Source organism: Cervus elaphus, chromosome 20 (genome assembly GCF_910594005.1).
Source record: "Cervus elaphus chromosome 20, mCerEla1.1, whole genome shotgun sequence".
NCBI classification, from domain to species: domain Eukaryota; kingdom Metazoa; phylum Chordata; class Mammalia; order Artiodactyla; family Cervidae; genus Cervus; species Cervus elaphus.
The window spans coordinates 38,588,969-38,601,671 of NC_057834.1; the positions used below are offsets into that span (position 1 = coordinate 38,588,969).

Below are 12,703 nucleotides of genomic sequence, written 5' to 3' on the forward strand. Positions count from 1 at the left end.
CCCCACAGAAAAGTCTTCCCCACACCCCTGTTCTGGGTCAAGGGTTGCCACGAGGGCTGACGGCCTCCTTCAGAGCAATTTCTGGATTGAGGTGCCTGTACACTTGTGTGGGGGTCTAGGCTCACCCTCCAGGGGGGACCCCCCCTTCCTGCTCTCAGCCCCCAGCCCCCATCTCCGGCCCTCGTGTGTGAATGCTCAGTCGTGTCTGACCCTTTGTGACCCCACAGACTATAGCCTACCAGACTCTTCTCCTGGCAAGAATACTGGAGTGGGTCGCCATTTCCTTCACCAGGGGATCTTCCCGACCCAGGGGTTAAACCTGAGTCTCCTGCGTCTTCTGCATTGCAGGCAGATTCTTTACCATGGAGCCTCGGGCAAAACCCCTGTGATGGAGGCCTTTTTTCTGACGCAGACAGCTACAGGTTCTGGACATCTGTGGTACAGTAGGAAAGAATCCAGGTCTTGAAATCAGACAGACCTGAGTTCTAGTTCTGCTCTGACGCCAGGTGAAGGTCCTTGTGCAAGCTGAGTGTTTTTTATACACATTAAGTTCCTCACCTGGAAAATCTGCTTCAGATTGTGGTAAAGAGGATTGGAATTAAATAACAACGTGTGGAAGAGCCTAGCATAGCACTCAACCCACTAGGCATTTGACAAACGTCATTTTTGTCCCTTACATGATAGCAACCACGACCTTTTCAGTCAGCATTGTGCTTTGCAGATATTCTCAATTTCATCACTTACATCAACCTTATGAGATTGATATTCTTACTGTGTAGTTAACTTTATATGTCAACCCAGTTGGGCCACATTGCCTGGATATTGGGTCAAACATTACTCTGGATGTTCTTTTTTTGGGGGGGTGTGCCACGTGGCATGTGAGATCTTAGTTCCCTGACCGGGGATTGAACCTGTGCCCCCTGCCATGGAAAGGCGGAGTTCTAACCACTGCACTGCCGGGGAATTCTCACTCTGGATGTTTCTTGAGGGTGTTTTTGAATAAGATTTATACTTAAAATAAGAGTAAAGCAGATTGCCCTCCATAATGTGGTTGGCCCTCATCCAATGCACTGAAGGACCACGTCGAACAAAAGACTGACCTCCCCAGAGAAGGAGGGAATTCAGCAGCAGATAACCCCGGGACCTGAGCTGCTCTGGTCTGCTGGATGCTCTTGCTGGTCTGTGCTCACGTGGCCTGGAACCTGGCCCTTTCCCCCTGTTCCCAGCTCTGGTCAGGATGAAGTCAAGACAGAGGAAGATCTTGCAGGTTTTGGGTTTGCCAGCCTCTACAGCCCCGTGAACCAAGACCTTAGAATAAATGTCACGCATGTATCTTCTACTGGTTCTGGTTCTCTGGAGAATTCTGATACACCTGTTTTAGTGGAATTAAATGGGGTAAAATGAAAGAGAGGCTAAAATAACCTGCTCAGTATTATAAGGGAAGGCAGAGCTGGAGTTGAAGTTCAGGTCCAGTGATATTTGTCATGATGCTTAACCAGCGTAGTTACAACACAGCGCCTGACCCCCACTGCCTCTGACCGCATCGCCTCACACTCTTCCCCACGCTCGTCCATTCCACCCCAAGCCCTGTGACACCTCGTGGCCTTTGCACATGCTGTTCCCACTGCCTAGAACAGCTGTCTGGCAGTGATCTACACTTCTGTCTGCATCCTTGGTCTCATTCAGGTCTCCATGCAAACGTTTCCCTTTCAGAGATGCCCTTCTGACCCTGCTATATAGTATGGTACACTGAGATCCTTTAGCCCCTCACTTAGCTATATTTTTCTTCACAGAATTCCTCACTATTTGATATATTCAATAGGTGTTTCCGGTCCATCTCCCATCATTTTATTGAAGCAGTTTGTTTTCACTGCAGGCTTCATTGAAAGCAGAGATTTTGTCCATTTTTAGTCACTAGAATACTGCTTGATGTATAGTATAGGAGGTGCTCAATACATGCTTGTTAAAAGAATCAAGAATCCAGGATTTCCCTGGTGGTCCAGTGATAAGACACCAAGCTCCCAATGCAGGGGACCTGGATTTGATTCCTGATCAGGGAACTAGATTCCATATGCTGCAAAGAAGACCTGGTGGAACCAAGTAAGTAAAAAGAAATTAAAAAAAAAAAAAAGAATCAAGAACCCTACTAGCCATACACCATTGTCACACTGTGAGCTCTTTGCTGAGATTCAGCTTCCGGTTACATTGCGTCCAAGCTGCTGGATCCTCAGAATGTCTCTCTCAGCTGCCAGGCCTGCTCCTGTGTTCCTCCTCCCTCAGGCCATCATCTTTTCCCATCTTGGTCTCCTCTGATTCGCCTGACTCACTCCATTCCCTTCTCCAATCAGCAGCACCATCTCTGACCCATCATTTCCCCTGAAAGCTTGACTGTAATTTCGTCTGTATGTTTTTTTGTTGATTGCATGTGTGTCTGTCCTGTCATTCTGATGGAGCTGCAGGTACCCTGGGGACACTGATGGAATCAACACAACCTAATCACCCGGAAACTTCCTCAAGGACCCAGTAATCACCATGGCACCTGTGGGCATCCAGAAAGCTCGGCTGCCTGACACACCACCACCTCCCACTCCTCTACTGGGGGAAGCTGCTGACCTGAGGGACCAACCCCAACACAAACACTTTCAAGGGGTCTTTCTTAGGTAGCCTGACCCTGGCCAGCTTTTCCAGCCTCACCTCCTGCCACTCTTCCATGAAGCAGTCATTGTGCCAGAGGTGGACACAGAGGATTACTCACTATGAACTCAAGCCTCCCAGCCTTTGTTCAGGCTTTCCCTCTGCTTTGTACATTCCACCCCCAGCCCCTACCTGAAGTCTCTGTCTCATCTTTCCCGTATCACCTCGGGCTTCAGGGCCTCTTTTATAGAGGCTCAGGCCTTCCCCCCAAACAGTCAATCTCTTCCTCTATATGGCATGTAATTTTGCTTATTCTCCCATTTTTAGTGTACTTTAGCATAAAGGTTCCAGATTTACATCTCTGGAATTTATGACTCTCTGAAACTAAAGCTCGCCAAAGGAGAAAACTCCAAAAAACATGAGAAAACTGAAGCTCAGAGAGGTTAAACTACTTGCCCAAAGTCACATAGCTAAGTAAAGGAAAGAGTCAGAAGCCAACCTCAGGACTTCTGGACTCCAAAAGCTCAAACTTTTAGCCCTCAAGCTGCACTGCCTTTCCTATTGTCAACTTAAAAAACAGTCACAACCTAAAAGTTGAGAGTTATGTTTTATTCGGTGAGAATTTTTAGGACTTCAAGCCCAGGAGACAGAATCTCAAGTAACCCTGAGAGAACTGCTCTGAGGAGGCAGGGGAGGAGTCAGGTTACATAGATATTTGCAACAGAGGGCAGGTATTCTGAACATCAAAATTATTTCCTGTGAATTAAAGAAAACCAGATACCTCAAGTGAAGGAATTTAGTGCTTTTCTACGTATGGGAGGATGCAAGAGTCTGGGATCACTGAAATCATTCCTTTCATACGCATCTCAGCTATCTGGGGCCAGCATCCTGTGTTTTTCACATCCTGAGTTCCTCAGAGCTTGCTGCATGGAGTGGCTGCAGCCTGATGTCTGCTGAATCACAGGTATTTTCCTTCTTCGGTGCCCTAGGGGCTCAGAAATTAACATTTGGAGGGCTTGCATTGCTGATGACTGTGACGTCCTTGTTTACTGATATGGCAGGAAATTATTCCATTTCTCAATACACTGCAATAATCACTTGTATTTGTGACCTGCTGTGACTGCAGAAGAGTGATGATCTGCAAAAAGATTGAAGAGAGAGGAGCTGGACCATAAGAATCTGCTGGCTTTTGTCCACTGCTATACAAAGCCAAAGACCCCGTGTCTAGCAGATGGGAGTCTCTGCAGTAGTTATATTTCCTGGGATCAGGAGAGCTGGGCCAGTTTTCCTGGAGACTATCAAATGCTAACCCATCCTTCCTTCTGCCGCCCATCCTACGTTTATAGAAGCCCTCTGGGTTTCCCACATTGCGCTTGGTCCTGGAGTTACAATGTTCCTAGGCAGGCCAAGCAAAGAAACAAAACACCTATAGCTCAACATGGTAAGTGCCATCTATGAAAGAGAGTCTGTGGAGGCTCAGAAGAGCAAAACAGGGTCAAGGTGCAGGAAGGCTGCTTGGAGTGAAGGAGGAAACAGACAGAACAGGCTCCATCTTGAAAGCAGGACTTCATCTCGGGCTGGACTGTGGACTTTGAGCTACATGCCCAGTATCTATGGAAACGACATACCAACTGGAAAATCAGACCACCCCCCCCTCGATGGAAGAGCCCCAGGGCTCCGTCTCCTAAAAGAATACCCTTATTATCTTTGTAACCAAATAGAATCGTAAATTCTATTATGCTTATTGGGGTATGACCACAGGCCTATTGATAATAGTCCACTGTTAACTACCTAGGCTTAAGGCATATGATTCACAGGTTAACTTTGTATCTTTCTTTTCCTTTGTTCAGACTAGTTTCAGGGAATTTGGGGAGGTGGGTGTGGGCACCTACACTCAGGGTATATAAGGTTTTCACAAAAAACTGGTCGGGGTCCTTGGCTAAGAGTAGACTCTGCCTTGGGCCCGCAGTGTAATAAACTGCACTCCACTATCTGCACTGTCCTGGGAGTCAGTTTGTTTCCCGGAAACCGTGGCTACAACAGGAGGACATGATCTTGAGCTGGACATCCGAGAAATATATAGCCACGATATATGTATGCCAACCATGGCATATTTAGTGTTTCACTTTTCACATTGTTTTGTTTAATGCACTGGGAATTTATTTTAGTGTAAGATGTTAGGTTGAAATCTCACTTATTTTTCAAATGCTAAAGTGTTAGTCACTCAGTCATGTCTGACTCTTTGCAACCCCATGGACTGTAGCCCACCAGGCTTCTCTGTCTATGGGATTTCCCAGGCAAGAATACTGGAGTGAGATCCCATTTCCTTCTCCAGGGGATTTTCCTGACTCAGGGATAGAACCCGAGGCTCCTGCACTGCCTGCCGTCAGATTCTTTACCATCTGAATCACCAGGGAGGCCCTTCAAATGCTAAGCTTGTGGCAAGTGTTTTCCAAATAATTCATCTTTCCTCACTTGAGATGCCATTTCTGTCATATGCTGAAATGGTATATGTTTGATCTGTTTTTTTTTCATTTTAAAAAAGATATTTAGTTTATTTTTGGCTGTTCTGGATCCTCACTGTTGCACATGGGCTTTCTCTAGTTGCCGTGAGCGGGGATACTCTTTACTGAGGTGCTTGGGCTTCTTGTGGTGCTTCTCTTGTTGTGGGGCACAGGCTATAGGTGCTCGGGCTCAGTAGTTGCGGCACAGGCTTTAGTTGACCTACGGCATGTGGGATCTTCCCAGATTAGGGATCAATCTGGGAATTAGGTGGATTCTTAACCACTGGGCCACAAGGAAAGCCCATTTCCTCACTTTTTATTTTGTTCCATTGATCTAGGTTGCTGTTATTTAGTTGCGTCTGACTCTTTTGTGACCCCATGGACTGTAGCCCTCCAGGGTCCTCAGTCCATGGGATTTCCCAGGCAAGAATGCTGGAATGGGCTGCCATTTCCTTCTCCAGAGGATCTTCTGGCCCAGGGATCGGACTCATGTCTCCTGCATTGGCAGATGGATCTTTACCCCTGAGCCACCAGAGAAGCCCCTTGATCTAGGTAAGAAGATGAGCTACCTACCATAGTGGCAAAGTTAGTAGGCTCTATGGTCTGACTATCTGGGGCGTGCCTCAGTTTCTTCATTTGTGAAATGGAGATAATAATAGTACCTACTTCATTGGGTAGCTGTGAAGATTGAGTGAGATTATGCATATAAAGTACTTATTAGAGTGCCTGGCACAGAGTAATCAATCAATGAATGTCAGCTGCTATGACGATACTATCTGCCCATTCCTATACCAGTACTGAGGAAGATGAAATTACTAAGCACAAAGTTTTGAGTCAGTTGGAACAGTCTGCTACTTACTACCTGTATGACCTCAGGCAAGTTACTTACCTTTTACCTTCTCTGCTTTGGTTTCCTCATTCATACCTGGGGATATATTAATAAAAGTACCTATTGCAGCCTGTTGTGAAAATCAAACATGCAATGTCACATAGAACATGGTACATAATAGCCCCTCAATGAATGTTTAATCTTCTGCTGATTATTATTATGACATTATAATTTATTATCTGTTTTCATGTGTTGTAAGGCAAGCTTCTTCTCATTATCTTTACCCTCCCAAATTTTCTGGGGTGTGGCAATCTTTCAGGGCCAGGTCTACTATGGGTGAACAAGACAGAATTTCTGGATCTGCAAGGCTGATGCCTGCCTCTTGAACTGTGTTGAAAGTCAGTGTGACTAGTGAGGTCATGAGTGGGTAACCAGTAGGATTTGGGGAAGAATGGAGAAGGGAGTTGGGGTGGGCCTTTGAAGGTCATATGGCAGGTTTCTGAAAATATTTTAATTTTGCCTTAATTTTTACTTTAACAAAGGAATTTGCATAGTTTAAAAGGCCATCTAGTTCTATAAGATAGTCAGTGAGAAATAACAGGGACTTCTCTAAGGGGGCCAGGGGCTAAGACTACAATCTCATAATGCAGGGGGCCTGGATTTAGTTCCTGGTCAGGGAACTCAATCCCATGTGCCACAGCTAAGACTCAGCATAGCCAAATAAATCAATAAATATCTTTAAAAAATAAAGGAAAGAAAAATAACAGTCCCCTGCTCCATTTTCCTATCTTTATACATATACTCCTCTGTAAACCACTCTCAAGTTTCTAAGACGCTTTTCTATTGTACTTCCTTCTGCATTTCTAAATAACATGCTCATGCTATTATTTCTTTTTTTATATTTTAGGTATAATCAATCAATTGCCTGCCAAGGGAAATGAGGATATAGTTCTCTCTAATCCTGATTCCTCATTTACTTCCCTCCCCACCCTCTCAATTTAAATATATTCCAAATTTTAGTTAAATCAACGCTTGTGTTTACATTATTATGGTTGTGAAAATATTCTACACACTGAGTTATGTAGTGTTTGTACTAAGACTCTGTGAATCTGTAAAAACTGATTTTATTCATTAACCTTGGGAACATGGGGCTGAGAAACTTCATTCTCTAAAATCATACAGTCACAACTTTTCTATTTGAAATCAAAAAGTGAGAATGGGACATATCCTACTCTTGCGGGAGGTTTAACCCATGTTGATTACTTTGTTTTTTTTTTTTTTTTCATGTTGATTACTTTGATACAGAGAAGCAGCTTCAATTTCCAACCTAGGTGCAAAGCTTCAGATATTGGGGTTTGGGACATATCATTCCACATTTATCTTAATTATGTAGTTATCTATTACATAATTATCTAAAATTATTTAACTTAACTTTGTAGTTTCCAAGTGGACCCGCAGTTTACTTCTCAGTCCAGGCTGTCGTTAACTCTTTCACTTACATCTGTGCTTACCTTGAACCTATCAAAATACTACTTCATTTAAATATCATCTGAACTCAGCTGTTTCCCATATTCTGTAATGATTTGGCTTTTTCCTTTGTTTGATGAGCTGCTCCACAGTTCCTCTGGTTTGTGTTCTCTCTTGTAGCAGCAAGTGAATAAACCCAACTGTCCAATTACAGTTATGTTCTTAGTCGTCTTTATCAGACAGGCTTTTATAATTCTTTCTTTCCTTTTATAACTCTTGGTTTTCCCTGAAGTTGATAATTGCCTGACCTTTTTTTTTTTTTCTTTTTCTTAATATTTATTCATTTATTTGGCTGCACTGGGTCTTAGTTGCAGCAAATGGACTCTAGTTTCCTGACCAGGGATCTAACCTGAGGCCCCCTGCAGCGGGAGCACAGAGTCTTAGCCACTGGACTACCAGGGAACTCCCTGCCTGACATTTTCTTTAACTTGGTTTTCTATATACCTGCCATGAATTCATCCCCCAAATTCTGAAAGCTGTATATACACCTTCTCTTAATACCCTAAACACATCAGGTGATTGCTCTGTCCCCACAAGTGTTTTCCCTTAAAGACACCTTCCTGGAGCACTTCGTCCTCTGGCTCCAAGTCCTACTGGTTGCTCCTTTGAATTTCTCTTTTAAAGTATGACAACTTCTGTTCTAACACCAATCTCAGAGCACCACGTTTAGTTGTCAGTGCATCTGTTTTCTTGATTCCTGCTTTCTTCCCTCCACCAGAGAAGGGGCCATTCTTGACATCTCTATTTCTCCAAAGTCTAACGTGACGCTCAAGAAACGTTCCACTGCGTGAATGAATAAAAAAGCGTAAATAAGTGAATGAATGAATGAGTGGAATTTTTGTGCAAAAGAAGCTTATTTAAGAGCAACGATATTAAAAAAAAAAAAAAAAAAAGAGGAACGATATTACATTCCCACCTTGTTGCAAGACTTAAGGGTGTCTTTAGGTTGTCTACAAGCCCCACGCCAGCTTTGAGCGGGGTCTCAAGGGAGAAATGCAGCACTGAAAGCTCTTCCGGCCCAGGCTGCAGCTACAGGAGAAGGGCCTGCTGAGTGCAGCCTAGGTCAAGGCCGTGGCCGGGCACCCCTCGAGGACTACAACTCCCAGAAGGCAGCGCGGCGGCGAAGCGCGAGCCGCGGAGGATTCCGGAAGCTGACGTCGGCGCTGTGTGGAGCCGGGAAGACGCCGGGCGGGTAGGTAAGCGTAGGTGAAGGGCCGATTGGGGAGGGCGGGAGCGTTGGGCCAGTGTCCCTGAGGTTAGGTGGTATGGAGGGTGGGTGAGGGAGAAGGACAGGGAGTGGTCTCGGGTGAAGAGCAGGTCGTGGGGTGTCAGGGACCTCGAGCTCTGCTTCCTCTTCCCGCAGTGTCCATGACGAAATTAGCGCAGTGGCTGTGGGGGCTGGCGCTCCTGGGCTCCACCTGGGCGGCCCTGACCATGGGAGCCCTGGGCCTGGAGCTGCCTTCGTCTTTCCGGGAGGTCCTGTGGCCACTGCCCGCCTACTTGCTGGTGTCTGCCGGCTGCTATGCCCTGGGCACCGTGGGCTACCGCGTCGCTACTTTTCACGACTGCGAGGACGCCGCCCGCGAGCTGCAGAGCCAGATCCAAGAAGCCAGAGCCGACTTGACCCGCAGGGGACTGCGCTTCTGACACTCTAACCCCGATCCCTCCCGGACAGCCTGTTCTCCCATTCCCCATTAAAGGGCCAGTTTATTTTCTAAGCTTGTTTGGTTTGAGTATGGATGCTGGGAACAGATGTGTACTAACTGTTGAGAGAGGCTCCTTGAGGCTCTCTCACAGCCTTTATCTTTTGCATTTTGCTGGTGCTTCTTCCTTTTTGCTCTGAAGGAGGCACAGACCCCCTTTCTCAAGATCTCTCAATGGAAAAATCATTTCACTTTCCTGGTCTTTTTAGCCCTGTTAGGAGAGATTTCTTGAAGTCTGTTCATAACACCCAAGCTCTGTTCTTTTTTAAAGCCTTCTTAGGTCTTTCCAATTTCTTGGTTCTTCCAGATACCTTTTCTGAGCTAACCCTACCAGTCCAAGAGCAACTGTGAATCAGACAGTGCCCTTCTACCCTTTACCCAACCAGGTGGATTGATTATCCCTGAATAGAGAAGGAGCCTTGATGGGCAGGGGTAGGGAACAGTTTATTTTAAGGCACATTCTAAAGATTTTCCCCCCACCTCCAAAGTTAAAAAATAAAATCTTGAAAAAAAAAAATGAATTCATCTCCCAGGTTCCATCCAATCTTCTAACTAAAGTTTTTTCTTTAGTCTCCAGATTCTCAAAGCATTCTTTTCCTTTACCACAAACCACTGCCCCTGTGGAGCTAACCAGCAGGAGCGGCTGAAACAAGGAAGTTTCTTTGGTAATAGGTTGGCATTATAGGTGCCCAGTGGTCAGGTGAACTCCCTCAGGTTTGTAGAAGCCGACAGTTCCTGTCTCCCTCCTGGGGAGTACTTCCAAAAAAGCCAGAAGCGAATGAAGCTGGTGAGAATTCCTGGAAGGTTTGGCACCTGAAATCACAAGGACTGCTATGAGGAGCTGATTTTCCACCTCATACACACCTGTCACCCTGCCCTTGTTCTGCTTACCACAATGTAGGGATCTTTTAGTCGAAACCCATAGAGTGTCCAGGAGGCAGAGGTGAGGAGGGTGGCAATGGTGAGTGAAAAGGAGAGACGCTGGGTTGATTTAGTACGAATGACCTTGGTCTATGGGAAAGGATGAAAGACACTCCTAACCAGGCACATGGTAAATCTCCCACTTTGCCCAGAATTTCCTCAAAAAAAAACCCAACAAAAAAACATCAAACAGCCCCCATGATCTTCTGTTACCCAACCTTTCCCTCCTGCCTCCCACTCACCCAGCTCTACTGCCCTGTCTCCTTCCAGGATTTGGGTCTTCCCTTCCTCTGGACTGAAAGCTACAGTCTCTGTCCGTGGGAGATTTATCTCCCTTACCTCCCCGGACACCCCCACTCACCAAGTCAGCTAGTGGTGAGAGGTACATACTGATGGTGAAGACACTGCAGAAGAGGCCCAGGTGCTGAAGCCGCATCTCGGGGTCGGGCACCAGGAGCCAAAAGTAGGCAAAACCCAGGACAAGGACTGCCAGCAGGGTTGTAGTCTGAAGGAGCACGGCACGCTACAGAAGAGAGAGTAGCCATACTTCTGGATGTGCCAGGAGCCCTCTGACTCTGCTGCTGGAATTAATTCATCCCGCCTTCACCCGTGCTCCAGTGGGGGGGCCAGCCGTTGCCTAAGCCTCCAGTATAGCACTTGCCACAGCCTCTTTCCCACCAGTGATTTCAGCATGGGTCTGATCTACCCAAACCCTGGAGGTTTCTAGGAGAGAGAAAGGTATCTTTTTTTTGAGGTGAGCTTGCTACAGAGTAGGAGCTTAATGCTTGTGTGAATGGGGAAGCAGAGCTAATCATCTCACTCGCAGCCACTGGCACTGACTTTGAAGGAACTGTGGAGACAAAAATCTCTTTTCACTCTGTTGGGCAGCAAGGCACTTTCAGGCTTGGCAGAGCTATCAGCTTTGCCAGAATGGGGACAATATGTGAATCTCAGAAGGCTGACGTTATGGCGGAAGGAGGACTGCAAGGCTGCAGGGGTCTTCCAGGAAATGGTGGCAGTGCCAGCCTGTTATAGTCTTCTAGGAAAAGCAGTGTTTGCCTTGCCAGCAAGGCAGGGCAGGGCGTGCAGCAGAGGAAGGGCCTCTACCTTCCGATGGCAGTAGTGCAGGTACACCAAGATATACAGAGTCTGAAGCACAGCACCCACGGCGTTGACGGTGATTAGCGTCCAGTTTCCCTTCAAGGCCCCATAACTCAGCCAGCTCAGGTTGCTGCAGGGTGCAGGGGAGGGACATTGTCAAGCGGGGTTGAGTGTGAACGTGGGGGGGGGGGCGGAACCCAAGGGGCCTCGTCCACATTCCTCCTCACCCCTCCCCAGCCTCCCTCAGACAGCCTTTCCCCCCAGCAGGCATCGCCCCCTCTCACTTGACATCCGTGGTGAGAAAGGGCAGGAACTGGACATTGTCCACGCTCCGGGTCATCCGCATGTGTTTGAGGTCCGAGCTGTAACGGGGCCCCGAAGGCAGGGGGGAGAGGTGGAAAGGAAGAGCCAGGCTGCTGGGGAGTCGAAATCCCCGATGCCTGTCATCCTTCCCGGACAACCGCAGACCCCCAGCCCTACCCTCAACTCCCTGGCCTTCCCTCTCAGGTCAAATGACCAGCCTCGCCCTTGTACCCCGTTCCCCTCGACCCGATTCCACTTTGACCCTAGGTTCCAGATGTAACCTGACAGAGCGGCCACGTCTCTGTCCCCTCTCTCTCCTTTCGTGACTTCCTGTCCTGCCCCAGCCCAGCCCGTCCGCTCTCTCACAAGCCGGTGGAGAACATGCCGAGGGTGAAGAGCACGCAAGCTCCAGAAAGAAGCGAGTCGGCCAAACCGCCCGCCTGCATCCCTCCCCGAGTCGCAGATCCCGCTCTCCGCGCCCGGGGCCAGCTAGCAGGATCCGGAGCCCCCGACGCCGGAGCCCCGCCCCTTCGCGCCCCTGGCTCCGCCCCTGCGCGCTCGGCGGTCCCCCCGGAAACTGAACCGGAACCTGGCCCACCCCTAGAACGTCAAGCCCGAGCTCGAGCCCCGCCTCTCCGAGGGCCTGTCCCGACCCTGCGCAGCGTTTAGGGTCTTCACGTTGCTTTCTATTTTCCGTGAGGCCTCCTTTCTAAGGCTCCGCGGGTTTGTCCCGGCATCAGCCGCTCCACACTCTCTGCTTACTCTTTGGATCACCTAGACCCCCAGCCTCAACTCTTTCCCTCTGGCCCGCGAGCCTACGTGGTGGAACTCCAAACAAAAGCTTGCTAGGCAGACTTCAACACGCTTCCGATGCAGGACCCCAGCTCACAGCTTCAAGTTGGCCAGAGTTTGGGAGATTTTCCCGTTTGCTGAAGCCTCTTTCCGGTTTCTTCCCTAAATAACTGGAACTGCCAGGAATCACCGAGTCTTTGTGAAATGCCCTCCCCCTGCAGCCAACACTGCCAACTTTCTGTGACTTGGCGAATCCACTGGCCAAGTGTATCACTGACCCCCATCCAGTCCAACCAGCTTGCTGCTGGGAACTTTCCCTCCCAGCCTCCCACACGTCTTTGCTGGTGGGGCCGTGAGGCGGGCCGCATGCCTCAGCTGGCGTTCCAAGC

General features: G+C 48.0%; 2 protein-coding genes across 3 annotated transcripts; one reads left to right on the forward strand and one right to left on the reverse strand.

Moving 5' to 3' along the window:
• Positions 1–8,542: 8,542 nt before the first annotated feature.
• DPM3 (dolichyl-phosphate mannosyltransferase subunit 3, regulatory) lies at positions 8,543–9,212 on the forward strand. Of its 2 annotated transcripts, none has more exons than XM_043877011.1 (2): positions 8,543–8,690; positions 8,858–9,212. In XM_043877011.1, the coding sequence occupies exon 2, from the start codon at positions 8,863–8,865 to the stop codon at positions 9,139–9,141; it is 279 nt and encodes a 92-aa protein (XP_043732946.1). In that variant the 5' UTR covers positions 8,543–8,690; positions 8,858–8,862; the 3' UTR covers positions 9,142–9,212. The 2 variants fall into 2 exon arrangements, with proteins under 2 accessions (XP_043732946.1, XP_043732947.1); XM_043877012.1 differs by having other exon boundaries at positions 8,581–8,686.
• A 410-nt stretch (positions 9,213–9,622) lies between these two features.
• On the reverse strand, positions 9,623–12,081 carry SLC50A1 (solute carrier family 50 member 1). The gene is given in 7 exon segments (XM_043877010.1): positions 9,623–9,949; positions 9,951–10,010; positions 10,089–10,208; positions 10,480–10,641; positions 11,226–11,349; positions 11,504–11,581; positions 11,889–12,081. Coding segments are annotated over 7 exon segments (666 nt in total). The 5' UTR covers positions 11,969–12,081; the 3' UTR covers positions 9,623–9,907.
• Between the last annotated feature and the right edge of the window lie 622 nt (positions 12,082–12,703).

What these genes read in the sequence shown, in the direction of transcription:
- DPM3 (XM_043877011.1), top strand. Translation starts at nt 8,863, where the DNA reads ATGACGAAATTAGCGCAGTGGCTGTGGGGGCTGGCGCTCCTGGGCTCC.